A 14,954-nucleotide genomic window follows, 5' to 3' on the forward strand; every position below is an offset into this window, starting at 1 on the left:
CCCGGGATTATACGAAAGACCCAATGATGGCAGTTCGAGTGGAGTTTCATGGGAGTTTTGGCCCCAAGCCCTGTGAAAATCAGGACCAATGATGAGAATGGATGCCTGCGTTAGCAGACGAACCAACCAATCCTCGGTCCAAATCATTATTAATTGTTATGGCGCAGGCCCTACGATTGCTTGCGACCAGCCCCGATACAGTATGGACCTCGTTGCTCGGCGCTCGCACAGTAAACCTGAATCACGATGCATCGCCGCCCCGACAAGTGCATCTGCCAATAAGCAATACTAATTACCCCACTCAGGGGGGCCAACGAAGCAGGCAAGCAAATCATATACAAATTGGGATGTAGACCAAGGCGTTTTCCTGCGTGTGTTATGGCTGATAATAAGAAGATATAAGTCCCGTCTCACCTCATACACGGGGCCTTGACTTTGAAGCAAACTACCGAGTGCCCAGGCCCCGGGCCCTCTACATCGACACTCCCCTTTTGACATTCATATTGCCGCCACCAAGTATTGCCGCCACAAATATGGGCTTAACAGGCGTGCTGAACCGACCGGGGGAGCTCTGGCAGCAATCAACAGCCAAATGGCAACAGTCTACCAACAAATTACAGCAGTCCACAACGGAAGCATGGCGTCGGTCTACCACCGTGTGGCACGACTCGAAGGATCGATGCCATCAGACTACCATGGTGGCCTGGCATAAGTCGGCGGACTCGTGGAATCACTCCAAGACCATGTGCCGCCAGTCAACTGCAGGCATGTTGGCACGGTCGGCGAACAGAATTTATCAGTCGACAGACCGTCTACAACACATGAATCTTCTTGAAAACCAAGCCGAGCAGAAAAAGCCCCCGACCGAGCAGGGTTCGGAGCCAGCTAGCTTACCAACCGAAACCATCCCTCCTATCCCAGAGTCACAACAAGCTGTGCAATTAGCCAAAACAAGATCCTTAACTGAGACCTCCAAATCATCGAAGCCCGAGATATCGACAACGTCACCATCATCACAACCCTCTCCCGTGTCCTCTATATCTTCTCCCTCTACTTCATCTCCACAATCGCCATCTGAGACCGCTACCGATTTAACAGCGACTTCCTCTCTGTCAGTTGATCTGTCCATAAAAAAGCGCCGGCCAGACGAGCAGATCCGGGGATTGCTTAAGTTTACGGATCACGTTTCCTCCCAGGTCAAGGAGGCAAAGAGGCTCAGGGACTCCAAATCGACTCAACTCGGAGAAATTGAACACAATTGGATCAATTCGACCATCGTCGATGCCGATGACTCGGCACGGGAATTGGCCGATCTTCTGGAGCCATGTCGGTTGGACATGGCGAAACGCAAGGGAAAAGGCAAGATCAGCTCAACAAACCGGAAACATTGGAAATTTCAAGGTCGTGGACGCGCCGAAGAAAAGCAATCTCGGTTGGTTCGATATCAGTGCCGACTCGATCGAGTATTGAATCATCTCGAGAACCTGAAATTGCCCATCGAGGCTCCAGCTCAGGAGACCACATCGGAGACTGCAGCTGAACTCTCGACTATGGAGCCGGGCGCGAAGTCTGTCGCAGAGCTTTCAAGCGATGCATCGCCCGATCCCGTGGCAGAGCTTCCGAGTGATGTGTCACAGGAACCCAAAACTCCAGTAGCAGAGCTTCCGTCATCGTCTGGTACCATCATGCGAAAGCCCGTGCCGGTCCTTGCAGAGCTACCCGGTGACTCGACCATTATATGCGTACAACCCCCACAAATCGCAATAAATATACCGAAAATTATCGTCACAAATACCCCAGATGAGTCATCGTTTACTCTGGTTGGAAGTCCGGATACACCCAACGCAACCTACGAAAGCAGGGAATTAAACGAGCTTATGTCTTGGAAGGAGACACGGAACAGCATTCGTTTGCAGCAGTCTGAGTCACTCTCAAAAATTGTCTCTAAAATGGACAGCACCAGGTCAAAGTGAGGAGGGTCTACTCTGGCGAAATTTACTTTCTTCTTTTGATGATATGAGATCAAGAATTTATGTTAGCGTGGTGTTTTGGCTTGGGATTAGAGATATCCTATCGTTATGTCTGGACTATTGGTACCGGATCCCAGTTCGAATGGCATTATTTTATAGTGACTACATTCCCAAGAGGGTTTCCTCGGTGTTCCTGTATAGTTGTCGCCCTTAAACCAAGATAATGGGTATATTTTCGATCATTCGAAAGAATTTTATGTACATTTAGGTACCTTAATAAAGGTCACTCCGGCCTTTGCCCGTATACCATATGTACTTTTGAATACAAATGGTTCGACAAATCTTTCAATTCGTGGCGAACACCGGCCAAAAGAGCCTCAATCCGCATTCGATCCCATCCAAGCATGCGTGTGAATAGCGCATAGCTATAGGTGGGCATGGCTTCCAACATGTTGAGTTGGTGATATCGTCCCAGCTCTTTCAGCTTAGGATCTTTAGGCCAAGGACTTTGGGGAAGCTACATGAAGGGTTAGTATAAAAATTCCGCCATATTGACTTACAGCAAATACCTTGAACACCCGTTCCTCTACGTTGATGAATCCGGCCTTCTCCATCTTCTCTTTCCAAGTGAACACGGATGACATGTCTTTTCCGAACATCCTTGACCCTGCGTGTAATTGTATCACACTCTCGAGCATATTTGTTGCTTTGAGATGGGTGTCGTCATCTGAGTATGTATTGACTTCAATCGTGGACATCTCTAGCCATCCGTTTGGATTCAAATACTGGAAGGCTTGTTGGAATAACGTGTCATGATCGCGGATGGCTCCCTCTAGCTCGCGTCCATGGATGAAGTCGAATGGCTTGCTATATGACCACGGTTGTTCGAAGTCGTCAATTGCAAAGCGACAATTCGGCGGTACCCTGAATTGATACGTTAGAATAATGGTAATATATGAGAGTATTGGCTGGGTGATATTTACCATGATGGTTGAATGGGACTGAAATCAATTCCTACATGGTATTAGTCAAGCAACCCCCGTCTCAGCGAGCCCGTGTCCAAGAGAAGATGGTGTCTCATACCAATTACTTCTGTTTCCGGATGTTCGCTAGAGTGGGTTATTCGATGGTAAATGCGTGACTTCTGCAAGATAGAGCTTAGATAGAGCTTACTCTGCAAAATCCATAGCCCATATCCCCGTACCCGTACCAATATCTAATACCCTCCTTGGGTTTTTTATTGGCGCAGCGTGAAGCTCCCCCTTAAGGAGCATTAAGTAAATGTGGTGACTCTGTCATCGATAGTTTAGTCAATCAAGATAAAGTAGTTAAGGGTTGGATCGACGAGGCTGGTAAGCACTAACCAGATCAAGACGATCTTGTTCTCTCTCATCGTTCGGCTAGAATGGGAAATTAGATCAGATTGATCAGCCGAAGATCGATCGAGGGTTGACCTACCAGGACATATTCGCCTTCATGGTAGGAGTGGTATCTGCGACCGTTCTAGACGCTACTAAGCAGGAGGTTTTGATTGTGGTATCAGCTGTATGGTAATTACCTCATATCTGTGTTGTCAGCGATGATTTGCAGAATAAGAAAAAAAAGTGCTTTTGTTTCTTTTTTTTTTCTAGGTTTCTTTTGTTATGGTGACATACTGATAGTTTAGTGCAGATGATGTGATACTGGTGGTATAACTGGCGTCACCCAACCTTATCGGAGAGTTAGCGCAGATACGCACGTTCTTGCCTACCACTTACGATTCCGGGTACGCTGAATCGACATCCGAGAACTATGCGCGGAATAAGATCAGTACTCCATGCAATGTCACTCATATCTCACGGCGACCCCTCCGAGCGGCACTAACATCAGGCTCGATGGCGTCCGAGCCATGTTGCATGGCGTGGTGCATCCCACGCAGGTCGATGAGCGCGAGATTTTTCCGGAAGATAGTTCTCAAGGATTCGCGATAGAAGAGGGATCCAAGGGAGTAAAGAAATTGGAGGATTGCAGTGGTCAACAGCCACACCGACTGGAGTCTTATGACCCCTCCAGCTTTACGACAACAGTTAGTGTTCCAGAGTGTCGGGACCAGCGCTATTCAACTTTTATTACACTATTCCACTGGTTAGTGCTCCGCAATCCCTTTTGCAACGAGGGAGTGCCGTCCCGACAGTCTGGTTCAGGCTTTGCGAAGGGCTCCCACGGGCATTAGTGAGCAATCAAGGCAGGAGTCAACCGCTGGGGGGCATGGAGATGCGCCGCAGTGATTAGTCCAGCCGTGTGTGCCGATCCGCAGGGCCAGAAAAGGACCCATTTTTTGTCCAATCGCCGACCGCGGTGGGGGCATTTTGGCAAAGTTGCAACGGGTTGAGAAGGCTGCGATACAACAAGTTAACTAGCAAATATCAGTCCTGGGAATGGGACACTACTCATTTCTTTCTCCCTTTCTCGTGCCCTAGTCTGTGGAGCCGAATGTCATTCCTTCCTGAGGATAGGCTGGACCTTCGAACTGTGTAATGATCATTACCCCAGGGCGATCCAGCACACTAAGCTCTTTTCCATTAATGCTAGGATAGGGCTTTTTAACGGCCATCCTGAGCAGTGAACACCTGGAGCAAGGTGACCAGGCTGGCCATTGCCCAACATGCAATTTCTTAGACCGGACCTGAATAATAATACAGTGTGGTGCTGGCCACGGAATTGGCAATGCAGAGGCGAACCCAGCAGTTTGGGTGGTTGCCACTCAAAGCGGAGATGAAGTGCCCAGATTCCGATCGCCATAGAAATTATGGTCCCGCTCTTTGTGTTGAGTGAAGATAGAAATAATTCATCTCGGGTCACCGGAAAATAGACGTGTGATAGCTGAGCCTCGCGGTAGAGTAGGAAACCTTTTCATGCGGCATCTGATGTGCCCATGCAGCATCACATGTTGTGGAGAGTCAAGTACGGTGGAAGTTTCGTGCCTTGGGCTTAAATCATTTTGATATCACATTCTGTAAAGTCAACTACCCTACATGCCTATACTGATTCAGTCCACTCAATAGTCAAGATCAAATATCCAAGGAAGATAGAACACTAGGCTCATCGTGATCGGGATACTTGAAAGAAATCCATCGTTGATCGTAATGAAGCTAGAGATAGATGTTCTAGAAATGGAAGCCTTTTAACTTAAAAGCCACGCCACCTCGGCTAGCACATAAATAACGGCACACTACTGTAGGTAACGAGATGGAGACTCCGCACATAACTAGCTTAGGATGCCTAGCTCCAGACCCGGATGTTATCTCTTCACTCATCCTGCATATTCTAGCTAAACATAGATCTTACATAGCGCATGAAAAAAAGCATGGAGGAAAGATCTATTCATGTGTACTGTAACAGGCCCATAGTTAAATACTAAGTCAAATGGATGATATCGTTACTTCATTATTAGGTAGAAAAAGTGGTCTATACCACTGCTAGCATGTCTCTTCCTAAATATAGTGCTTGCTGCTTTATGGGCGCAAAGTTCGAACCTCTTTCCCTTCAGAAGACCAGCCCATATTTTGTTGCCTGATTTTGCAGGCATCAAGTCTTAACGTGGTCGGTAAGCGAGTGGGCCATGTAAGCGAGCGGGCCACCCAACCAGAATTTCTACACATTTATCGATATATATCAACCACAACTCCTTTATATTCATTATTCTCTATTTGGACAAGAATTCTTCTTATGCCCTATTTCACTGCAATTGCCGCATTTAGGTAAGGCCCTCGGCTTCGGTGCCGGTATACCCTGCGCTGGTGGCACTCGTGGACCTGGTATGGCCTGAAAAAAGGCATTATGAGCTTCCTCGAGCTCCATTGCTTCTCGTACACTCAGACCGTCATCGTGAGCTATCCATCTAGTTGTACGAGCACGCTTTTTCTTCTGTGTAGTATTTTCCTCGCGTAGCTGCTTATTTTCTTGCTCGAGAAAGATACCGTTTTGCATCGCGATTTGACAGCCTTTAATAAGCTGGTTTAGCGCGGCCTGCGACGGCGATGGGGGACTTTTCGAGCGTCGTTTTAGGAAAGCTTTAATTGAAGCTGCTTGCTTATAAAGCTCGTCCACGTTCGCGGGCGTATGGGGGCAAAAAGCGCTTGCTTGACTACCGCGGCTTGAGGGCGGCGTAGGCGTCCGAAGTTGAATATTGAGCTTTGATAGCACTGGTTCGGGATTAAAAGGTACTAATCCTGCTGCTCGGAAGCTATTTTGAATCGTCTCTGATTTAAATGCGTCGGTACGAGCTTGTGGATAAGCTGTGAGGAAATCAAGCTTGTCGATATGGCTAATCCCGAGCCGCATTTTCTGGCCGACTAAACCACCGTATGCGCGCTTTAAAACCGCGAAACATCCGATATCAAGCGGTTGTAAAAGATGCGAGGAATGTGCTGGCATACAGATCGGTATAATATCGTGATCCGCGCAGATTTGGTCGAATTCTGCTGTTAGATGGCTTCCGTGTCCGTCGAGGACTAAAAGTCGATATCTTCCGCGCGTACGACTATTTGTCGACGGAATAAATTGCTTTTGAAGCCAGCGAAGGCCTATTTCGTCAGACGTCCACCCGTTCGTACTAACTTCGAAGCGCCAGTCGTACGGAAGATCTTTGAACCAGGCTTGATTATATTGCTTGCCCTTAAAAATAAGCGTCGGTGGAAGTGCCCACCCCGAAGCGTTAATTGACTCGATTGCGGTTACCCACTCGCGGTTCCCTGGCTGTAAAACCGATCTCCGACCGTAGTATTCCGCTCGAGTAATCACTTTTTGATGCGCACAAAGGCCCATCGCGAACCCAGTCTCGTCAAAGTTATAGATATCGTCCGCGAGGATACCGTATTGCTGAATCGTGGTTTGTACGAGGTTAAACCACTCTTGAATAATCTTTGGATCCTCTTGTAGTGCTCGCTGGTAGTCGTATCGTCGTGAAAAGCGAGATTTAAGGTCCGGATGGCGTTGGATAAAGTTATATGCCCATTTTTCGCCGACGGTTTGGATAGAGATAGAACCACGCTTCGCGAGTAGCAAATTAGCCATTTCTCGTACATGAGCTTGTGTAGGGGCTGCTCCACGTCGATCTAGCGATAGTATCCGCTGCTGAAGTAGTTCCTCTTCGATCTCTGTTAATTTATGAGAATTTGCGCGAGATTCAGCACGGTTTGTAGTACCGCGTAGTCGACGCGTGAGCGTATTCCGGGGAACTTGAAACTGGTCTGCAGCCTTCCGAATAGAGCCGATTTCCTTGTTGTTTATAGCTTGTACAGCTAATAAGATGCGGCCCTCTTGTTGCATAGCATCCTGGCTTAACCCGGCGCGAATTGGAGGCATGGTGGTGGATAGAAGATAGATGAACGTGGTAGGACGCGAAAAAGCGGTTAGGTGGCCCGCTCGCTTACATGGCCCACTCGCTTACCGACCACGTTAGTGCCTCGGCAGGCGAAGTTGATGTCATCCGTCCAGCTGTCAAGGCACTCAGTTTCCCCATGCATCCTGCTTTCGCTCCTCTCAATTGTCATTTCTATTGCCTACAGTCTCATTCCCGACACCTCTTGCACCTCGACAATAATTCCAGCCACAAACTAGACACGAGAGACTCCCGCACCCTGGGGTCTCTGCACCGACAACCATGGCCGCACCCACTCGTCCTGCTCCCTCCCCGGCCGCTCTCCTTATATACCCAGCCACTTTGCTATTAGGCTCATTATTCTCCGTGATCTCGCCAGTAGCTCGTGCTGCCAGAGAGTCTTCCTCACACCTGCCGCAGTCGTCTGCTCCCCTCGCACCTTCACTCGCCGCCGACCTTCACCTCTCCGAGAACCCGGTCAATTACTTTGCTCGAAAGAATAATATTTTCAATCTCTACTTTGTGAAGATTGGATGGCTGTGGACCACAGCTGCCTTTGTCTCGATACTTCTCTTCCAGCCCGCGTACCTTGCCTCATCTTCTCTCTCCCAGTCCCAACAACAGACCCGTGTGCGACGTACTCTTCAAGCCCTCCTCCGCTATGCGATCGCTACGACGATATGGTACTTGATGACGCAGTGGTTCTTTGGTCCCGCGATAATCGATCGGAGCTTTGTCGTTACGGGCGGCAAGTGTGAAGAGGCGATTGGCCGGGCACGAAAGATGGACTTGAGTGGAAGTCCCTCGGCCCAGGTCGAGACCCTTTTCTCTGCGGCAGCCTGTAAAGCCGCGGGCGGGGCCTGGAGAGGCGGTCACGACATCAGTGGTCATGTTTTCATGCTGGTGCTGGCAACGGCACTCCTGGCCCACGAGGTGGTCGGTGCTGGGGCATTCTCCGCGTTTTCAACATCGACTCGGGCCGATGGGGAAAGTGCACGTGAACGCAAGGCGAGTGACCCAGTCGTCTCCGGGAGTGGTGATCAAGATGTCGACTCTGGTTTTGCGAGGAAATGGTCTCTACGCTTAGTGTGGGGTGTTGTTGGGCTAGGCTGGTGGATGCTTTTCATGACTGCCATTTGGTTCCACACGTGGCTAGAAAAGGTTAGTTGATTTTTCGAGCATAATCTTTGCCTCGACAGCCGAGTCGCTTTAATTCCGACTATCATGGACATTTTGCTGACGAATATTGGCTAATAGTGGTCTGGGTTGACTGTTGCCCTGAGCTCCGTGTATGTAATCTACATACTTCCGAGGAGACTCACGCCGTGGAGGGATATTGTGGGCATCCCGGGGCTATAGAAAGGCATGGCAATCCCTCTTGTGGTGCTTGTACATATTTTATTTGGCGATAGACGACATCATTTCTATACACGACCATGCATTTACGGTGGATTTGCATTCATACATACGCTTGCTTGCAGGAGAATTTCAAAAGAAGTTGATCTCTGCATTGCTATTTTTCAGAATCCAGATGATGTCATTTACATATCTACTAGTTACAAATACGGCCACCGCTAACTAGACGACATCCTTTGGCTCGGGGCCCAGGTACCCTGAACAGAAGGCTAGACGCAGGGAATGTGTCAGTACAGAGAACGACTGTAGGGCCAGCCATGGATTACGCCGTTGGAGGGCACTTACCACCAGGAATCAAAGCCGAAGCATACATCACTCGAGTGATAGGCCGCAGGTCCGCAGGAGTCAGACTTGCCGAGGCGGAGAGTTCCATATACGGATCCCATGCGACGATGATCGCATCTGACCAGCTCTTGAAATCAACGGCTCTTTCCTTTTCTCCAGTCTGCTCTGATTCACATTGAAGGCCCAGACAAGTTCCAAACTCCCGAAAAGCTAAGCGAAATTTGATGCTACGTTCAAGATGCCTGTTTATCTCGAACAGATCATCTTGAGGTAGAATGTCGTCAGCACTTCTTGTGATCTAGGAGGCTGATATACTGTGTTGTTAGAGGAGTCCGGGATTCAACTCACATAGCTGTTCGAAACACCGGTTGACAAGACTTGATGCCCAGCCTTCCGTCTCAGAGAACCAGTGCGCCGTCCACAGAGTCATGCCCAAGTCAAGTGGATCCTTGGACACAAAATGTTGTCCCTTACGGTCCATGACTCGTCTATAGTCAGAGATCTCTTCTTCCAAGAGGTCATCACCGTCACCTGCAGCAGCGGCCGTCGCTTGAAGCAGGCGAAATGTGACGAATCCATCTATCGGATCGAGGTTGCCTTCCGAGTTGACAAGCGGCTTTGACAAATCCATCGACATCTTCCAAATCATGCGCGGACGTGCAGCCTTTCGATCAACGAAGAACTTTGGATGAATAGCGCGAGCTAGTTGCACGGCCTGTCGGTTGTAGTTCATGTCGCCCGATGCCATTGCCATCCGGTTGAGCGCAAACATCCACACAGTGAGATAATGGTGGTACTGCCCATCGCAGTCGGGCCCATATTCGTCAGTCTTCCCAATGCGCAATCCACCTCCAAGAGGGTTCTGATCTGTGGCTCCTGGTAATCGCGACCGCCCATCTCGTGTGCGACCCAGGATATCGTGCACCGTTTGGATCAGTCGTCGTGCCAAAATCAAATAGCGATCATCCTGAGACGGTTTGTCGCCGGCTCGACGATATTCTTTATGCATGGTTAGGAGGTTGATCACCCCAAAAGCGTCCGTCCATAAATATCGTCCACGATGGCCACCCGATTCTGGGGGCGGAGTCCATTTCTCGGGCTCTGATATGTCGCTAAAACTGCCATAGACCGATTCCATTGCTTGTTGGAATCGATCCACTTTTGGAGATGGGCTGCTGATCGGGAGGGCCATGTTGGCGAGGCTTCTCGTGCGGCTTTGGAAGGGGCCTATTAGTGGCGATTTAGGAAAAGAAATTCTTCGTAAACTGTGAAGAGTTAAGCTACGGCCAAGAGTCATTTGAAATGCTTCGCCAGAATTTTCATTCTATAACCTCATCGAGTGGCAGACAGCTGTCGCTCGGTTGGATGAGAGTTGTGGTTTGGATTTGCTGTAGCTGTGGCGACGTGAAGTCATGATGACTACGCATTTACTCGGATGTGATCTCACCTACCTCGGAATTCCCAATCATTGCTCGGTCTAAATGGCAATTTATTGCAAAATGAAGGATCGAACAATGTTTCAGTATACATCGCACCTTAACGGTTTCGTTTCATGCCCTCAATATCTCTGCGACGTCTGTCGACATCCATGGCACACCTACAAGAGTTATTCAACCAGGCGATAAAGCCTCTTCCGGAGATTGAGGACAAGTCCTTCGCCTCCTATTTTGACTCGTTTGCAGATAAAAAGGTGATGCTAATCGGCGATGGAAGTCACGGTACATCTGAGTTCTATCATGCGCGTGCAGAGATCACAAAGCGGATGATCAAGGAACACGGCTACACCATAGTTGCCGTGGAAGCAGACTGGCCGGATGCCGAAGCCATTGATCGATATGTTCGCCTAAGGCCCGGTCCCAAGGCACAAATTGGAGGCAAGGCAAAGGGTTTCGAGCCCTTCAAAAGATTTCCGACTTGGATGTGGCGTAACCGAGAGATGCAGGAGTTTGTCGAGTGGATGCGCGAGTGGAACAGCACTCAGCCGCCTGAGAAGCGTGCGGGCTTTTACGGACTGGACTTATATAGTATGGGCTCTTCAATCCGTGCGGTGATAGAGTATCTTGACCGTGTCGATCCGGAAGCCGGTAAGATGGCGCGGCAACGCTACGGTTGCTTGGAGCGTTGGGTTGAAGACCCCTCTGCGTACGGTCTTGCTACCATACGTGGAATGGAGGATTGCGAGCCTCAAGTGATGAGAATGCTACGAGATCTCCTCGCCAACAGACTGAAATACATCGAATCTGACCCACGTGATGGTGAGGAGTATCAGAGTTCGTCGCAGAATGCATTCCTCGTTCGAGATTCCGAGCAGTACTATAAGTTAATGTACTGGAGCTCAGCTACTTCTTGGACACTGCGAGATACCCATATGGTCGACACTTTGCAGCGTATCTTGCAGCACCACCCACCTCCAGAACACAAAGCTGTAGTATGGGCCCACAACTCTCACGTCGGCGACGCTCGATTCACTAGCATGGGAAGCCGTCGAAATGAGGTCAACATTGGTCAGATATGCCGTGAGCGAATGGGCCGTGAGAATGTCGCAATTCTTGGATGTGGAACCCACACAGGCACCGTCGCGGCTGCACACGAGTGGGACGATGATATGGAAGTCATGGCCGTCAATCCTTCCAGAAAGGACAGTTGGGAAATCGTGGCGCATAACACTGGCGTACCTCGTTTCTTGCTAGATCTTCGACGCGAGCACATTGACCCGACCCTACGTGCTGCGCTCGCTGGGGAAAATCGTCTTGAGCGGTTTATCGGTGTCATATACCGCCCTGACACGGAAAGAATGTCGCACTACTCACAAGCACAACTACACAAGCAATTTGACGGCTACATATGGTTCGATCGCACAGCCGCTGTCAAACCCCTCGAAGTCATTCAGCCCGTCACGCCGCTCGGAAAAGAGGAGACTTACCCATTTGGACTTTAAATTTATCTCTACAAGACTACTCGAATGTACCTCGTTTCCCTCAAGAGTTAGTTTTAGTGGCTTAACGGTTCTGTGAGTCTTAATGACATCCATAGGTATTCGGATTATAGCTCCAGTGATGACGCTGGCATTGACAACAGCTGGAAAGACACAATGAAAAATGGCCCAGCGGCGATATTGACTCGCTGATGAATTTTGAACATTTAAATTGCACATTCAACACTTTCACAGTATTTGTGCATCACTGAAATATTTGCGCGCATGCATCAAATCACTTTGATGGGAGATCTCAATCCTCTATCATCCTACGTGGTTATCAGGAAACAGGTGACCTAGCTCCCCCAATCCTGTCAACACAAGAGAATCGAAGTCCCCCCATCCAGTCATGTCAGCAAGGTGTGAGGTGGGAGACATATCTTCGACCGCTTCATGTACCCAGTTACCTGTATTTGAGTGATATAGAGGCGCCGTATAAGAGGCGCCGACCTGATTGAATGGTTCCGATGATGGGGTGAAGCTCGATTCGGACAGTTGCTCATGCACATTCAAGGTCCCAATCGATGGATCCTGCCGGTCTCTCGTTTGATTCATAATTCTTCTTGCTTCGCGTCTCAATTCCTCTAATACCACCACGTAACGCTGCGGAAAGGATGCCTGCGTGCCGCATTTTGCCAGTTCTCTCTGTGCTTCCTCTCCTATTCGCAAATTATGCTTGGGTTCAATATCGATGTTCATCCGGTTTTGAATAACAGAGACATAAAGTACCACAATTGCACAAAACACGTAGTAGTGGGTAAACTGTGGGCTTGTTAATGATGGCTGGGAGTCAGGAAAGGATTTGGTCTTACAAAGAATGATTTGTACATGCGCTTAGTTCTGCAAAGGATTTGAAATAATTCTAAAATCCTAGTCGCAGCTTGAAGACACCTTTTGATGTTCTCTTCACTTGATGTGCGAAGATGAGAGCTGCCTGGAGCTTTACCCTTGCTAACGGATGCGAGATTGCGTAGCACAAATGGCCTGTAAAGCAAGATTTGCGCGTGAGCAAATGCAAAGTTCAAAACGGTATATTGACGTTGGTAGGTGACTTGGAGGAGCTCAATATTGGGCGTGTCAATGAATGCACCAATATCTTTCCTCCACTGAGTCAAGTCGGCACCGTATTTCTGTGCAATTTCCACCTGTACATCCAGCGGCTTCTGTTGAATTCCATAGAGCTCTCTCAGAATTCCACTGATTATTTTCGAAAGCCTTGATGTCCATAATGTCAGTCTTGGCCTTTATTATTTTCACGGTTCGCGTACTTAGCATGGAAAATAGAGGCCAGCATGATGCTTTGCCTTCGGGATTCAGCGGGTAGAATGGCATGTCGTAAGATCTGAGAATCATTCGCACAAGTTGGAAGTTCCTTGATAGTAATTAATAGTGTTAGTTGAGATACGAGAATTGTAGAACGAGAATACGCACTTGATCAATGTCCTCGTCGTGGAATATTCTCGGACGGCCGAGCGCAGCACTTAGGTGATTGTCCAGACTGTAGGCACACCAAAAAACTCTTCTCCTGCATTCGTCTTCTACGTAGTCTGATATCATACCGCGCCGACTTCGCCTATTTAGTCCAATGGCAAGTGCTAGGCGAGCGGTGGTTCCAAACAGGCTCCAGCAATGATTGATTCTGGATTCAGATAACAGATAGAAACACTGTGCGAGTCGTGCTTGAATGCTTGTAAGTTTTATTGCACCCTTCTCGGACAAAAGATGGCTCTCCGAAGCTGCAAAATAGACATTACTTCAATTGGTCAGCACAAAATGCTTCGAGATCTGATGAATGGCAGGTTACCTTTTCACTGATTCAGCAACCAATCCATCGTCCTCTGACAGATACTGCTTGCCCTGCGCCAGAACCATCAAGATGACAGCTTTCACTGCGCGGTCAACAATGTTGCTCGTTTCATTCAATCCTGAATAGAAGTCCTGTAGCCATGTCTCGACTGTTTTCTGATGGAGAAAACGATGAGTAGGAAATGAGAAATCAAAATATCGATCAACGAGTACTTTGGCCTCCCGAATGGGCGGGAGTACCAGGAAATGGGAGTCACATGTGGGAAGAGGAGCATCGCCAAAGTTGAATATTGTCTCGGTGGCAGAAATCCGGAAATTATCATGAAGCCTTTTCTGTACACGGAGTAAAAACGAGACCCCGGAGGATGCCCCCAAATAGTGTCCCTCCAAATCAGTCTCATCTGGCTCCGGAGAGTTCCGAGATGATGTGACAGGTGAATCAGCTTTCTTTAAAAGAGTAGGACTACCAGTTGAAACATGCGGATAGTGCGGTTGTTGCAAGTAAGCGCTCATAACTGGACTGGTACTGCTCATTAACTCGGCAGAGAGCTCAGTGTCCTGTCCAGGAATTAACTGCATGCTAAGTTGGGTACGGGCCTGATCTGGAGGACTCGATCCGGGCTGCATCATTCTCCCTGGGGCTTGATTGGCAAATTTATCTGGGGCAATTCGACCAGGCGTGGTAGTTGGAGACTGCAAACCCTTGATTGTGTCTTGATCAACGATCGGAATATCCGGGATCCTGCCTCTCCTATAGCCGGCATTATATTCACAATTTTCCGTCGACCGAACGCAAAGCGAGCATGGAAGAGTCCCAGAGCAACGAAGTTTTTTCCTACATTAAAACTCAGTATATCGATGGCCTTTTCGAGCTTCAGTAACCCGTACCTTTTGCATGTGTCGCATGCCCGAGTGACTCTAACACGCTCTTTGCCACGGCGGCGCTTGTTTGGGTAGGTATCGGGCATTTATTCAGTGACGGATCCTTATGGATTCTTTTCCAAAAAGGAATGTGGTTATGAACAGTGTATCCGCAATGATTAAAGGATGGAATTTCTAGGTGAAAGCCGGGAGTTGTTGAGTCTGGGGTACCCCGCAAATAGGCGTGTGGCCACATGGATGCCCGGCTTCCATAGTGCCA

At 48.7% G+C, this 14,954-nt stretch overlaps 6 protein-coding genes across 6 annotated transcripts; 3 read left to right on the top strand and 3 right to left on the bottom strand.

The window, feature by feature from the left end:
* Window positions 1–533: 533 nt before the first annotated feature.
* On the top strand, window positions 534–1,973 carry N7496_009880 (uncharacterized protein; the record flags this gene model as incomplete). The annotated part of the gene is made up of 1 exon (XM_056702793.1): window positions 534–1,973. One exon carries the CDS (start codon window positions 534–536, stop codon window positions 1,971–1,973), a length of 1,440 nt encoding a protein of 479 aa, XP_056551793.1.
* Window positions 1,974–2,253: 280 nt separating this feature from the next.
* N7496_009881 (class I SAM-dependent methyltransferase) lies at window positions 2,254–3,879 on the bottom strand (the record flags this gene model as incomplete). Its single annotated transcript, XM_056702794.1, has 10 exons — window positions 2,254–2,487; window positions 2,531–2,894; window positions 2,954–2,984; window positions 3,054–3,079; window positions 3,144–3,262; window positions 3,335–3,370; window positions 3,429–3,462; window positions 3,626–3,679; window positions 3,728–3,759; window positions 3,835–3,879. 10 exons carry the CDS (start codon window positions 3,877–3,879, stop codon window positions 2,254–2,256), a joined length of 975 nt encoding a protein of 324 aa, XP_056551794.1.
* Window positions 3,880–7,614: 3,735 nt separating this feature from the next.
* N7496_009882 (putative inositol phospholipid biosynthesis protein Scs3) lies at window positions 7,615–8,502 on the top strand (the record flags this gene model as incomplete). The annotated part of the gene is made up of 1 exon (XM_056702795.1): window positions 7,615–8,502. One exon carries the CDS (start codon window positions 7,615–7,617, stop codon window positions 8,500–8,502), a length of 888 nt encoding a protein of 295 aa, XP_056551795.1.
* A 408-nt stretch (window positions 8,503–8,910) lies between these two features.
* Window positions 8,911–10,225, bottom strand: N7496_009883 (uncharacterized protein; the record flags this gene model as incomplete). The annotated part of the gene is made up of 3 exons (XM_056702796.1): window positions 8,911–8,957; window positions 9,034–9,297; window positions 9,382–10,225. 3 exons carry the CDS (start codon window positions 10,223–10,225, stop codon window positions 8,911–8,913), a joined length of 1,155 nt encoding a protein of 384 aa, XP_056551796.1.
* Window positions 10,226–10,621: 396 nt separating this feature from the next.
* N7496_009884 (putative erythromycin esterase) lies at window positions 10,622–11,971 on the top strand (the record flags this gene model as incomplete). The annotated part of the gene is made up of 1 exon (XM_056702797.1): window positions 10,622–11,971. The coding sequence occupies one exon, from the start codon at window positions 10,622–10,624 to the stop codon at window positions 11,969–11,971; it is 1,350 nt and encodes a 449-aa protein (XP_056551797.1).
* A 1,836-nt stretch (window positions 11,972–13,807) lies between these two features.
* On the bottom strand, window positions 13,808–14,443 carry N7496_009885 (fungal specific transcription factor domain-containing protein; the record flags this gene model as incomplete). The annotated part of the gene is made up of 1 exon (XM_056702798.1): window positions 13,808–14,443. One exon carries the CDS (start codon window positions 14,441–14,443, stop codon window positions 13,808–13,810), a length of 636 nt encoding a protein of 211 aa, XP_056551798.1.
* Between the last annotated feature and the right edge of the window lie 511 nt (window positions 14,444–14,954).

The sequence above is a fragment of the Penicillium cataractarum genome, assembly GCF_028827025.1.
Source record: "Penicillium cataractarum strain IBT 29864 chromosome Unknown utg000008l, whole genome shotgun sequence".
Taxonomy (NCBI): domain Eukaryota; kingdom Fungi; phylum Ascomycota; class Eurotiomycetes; order Eurotiales; family Aspergillaceae; genus Penicillium; species Penicillium cataractarum.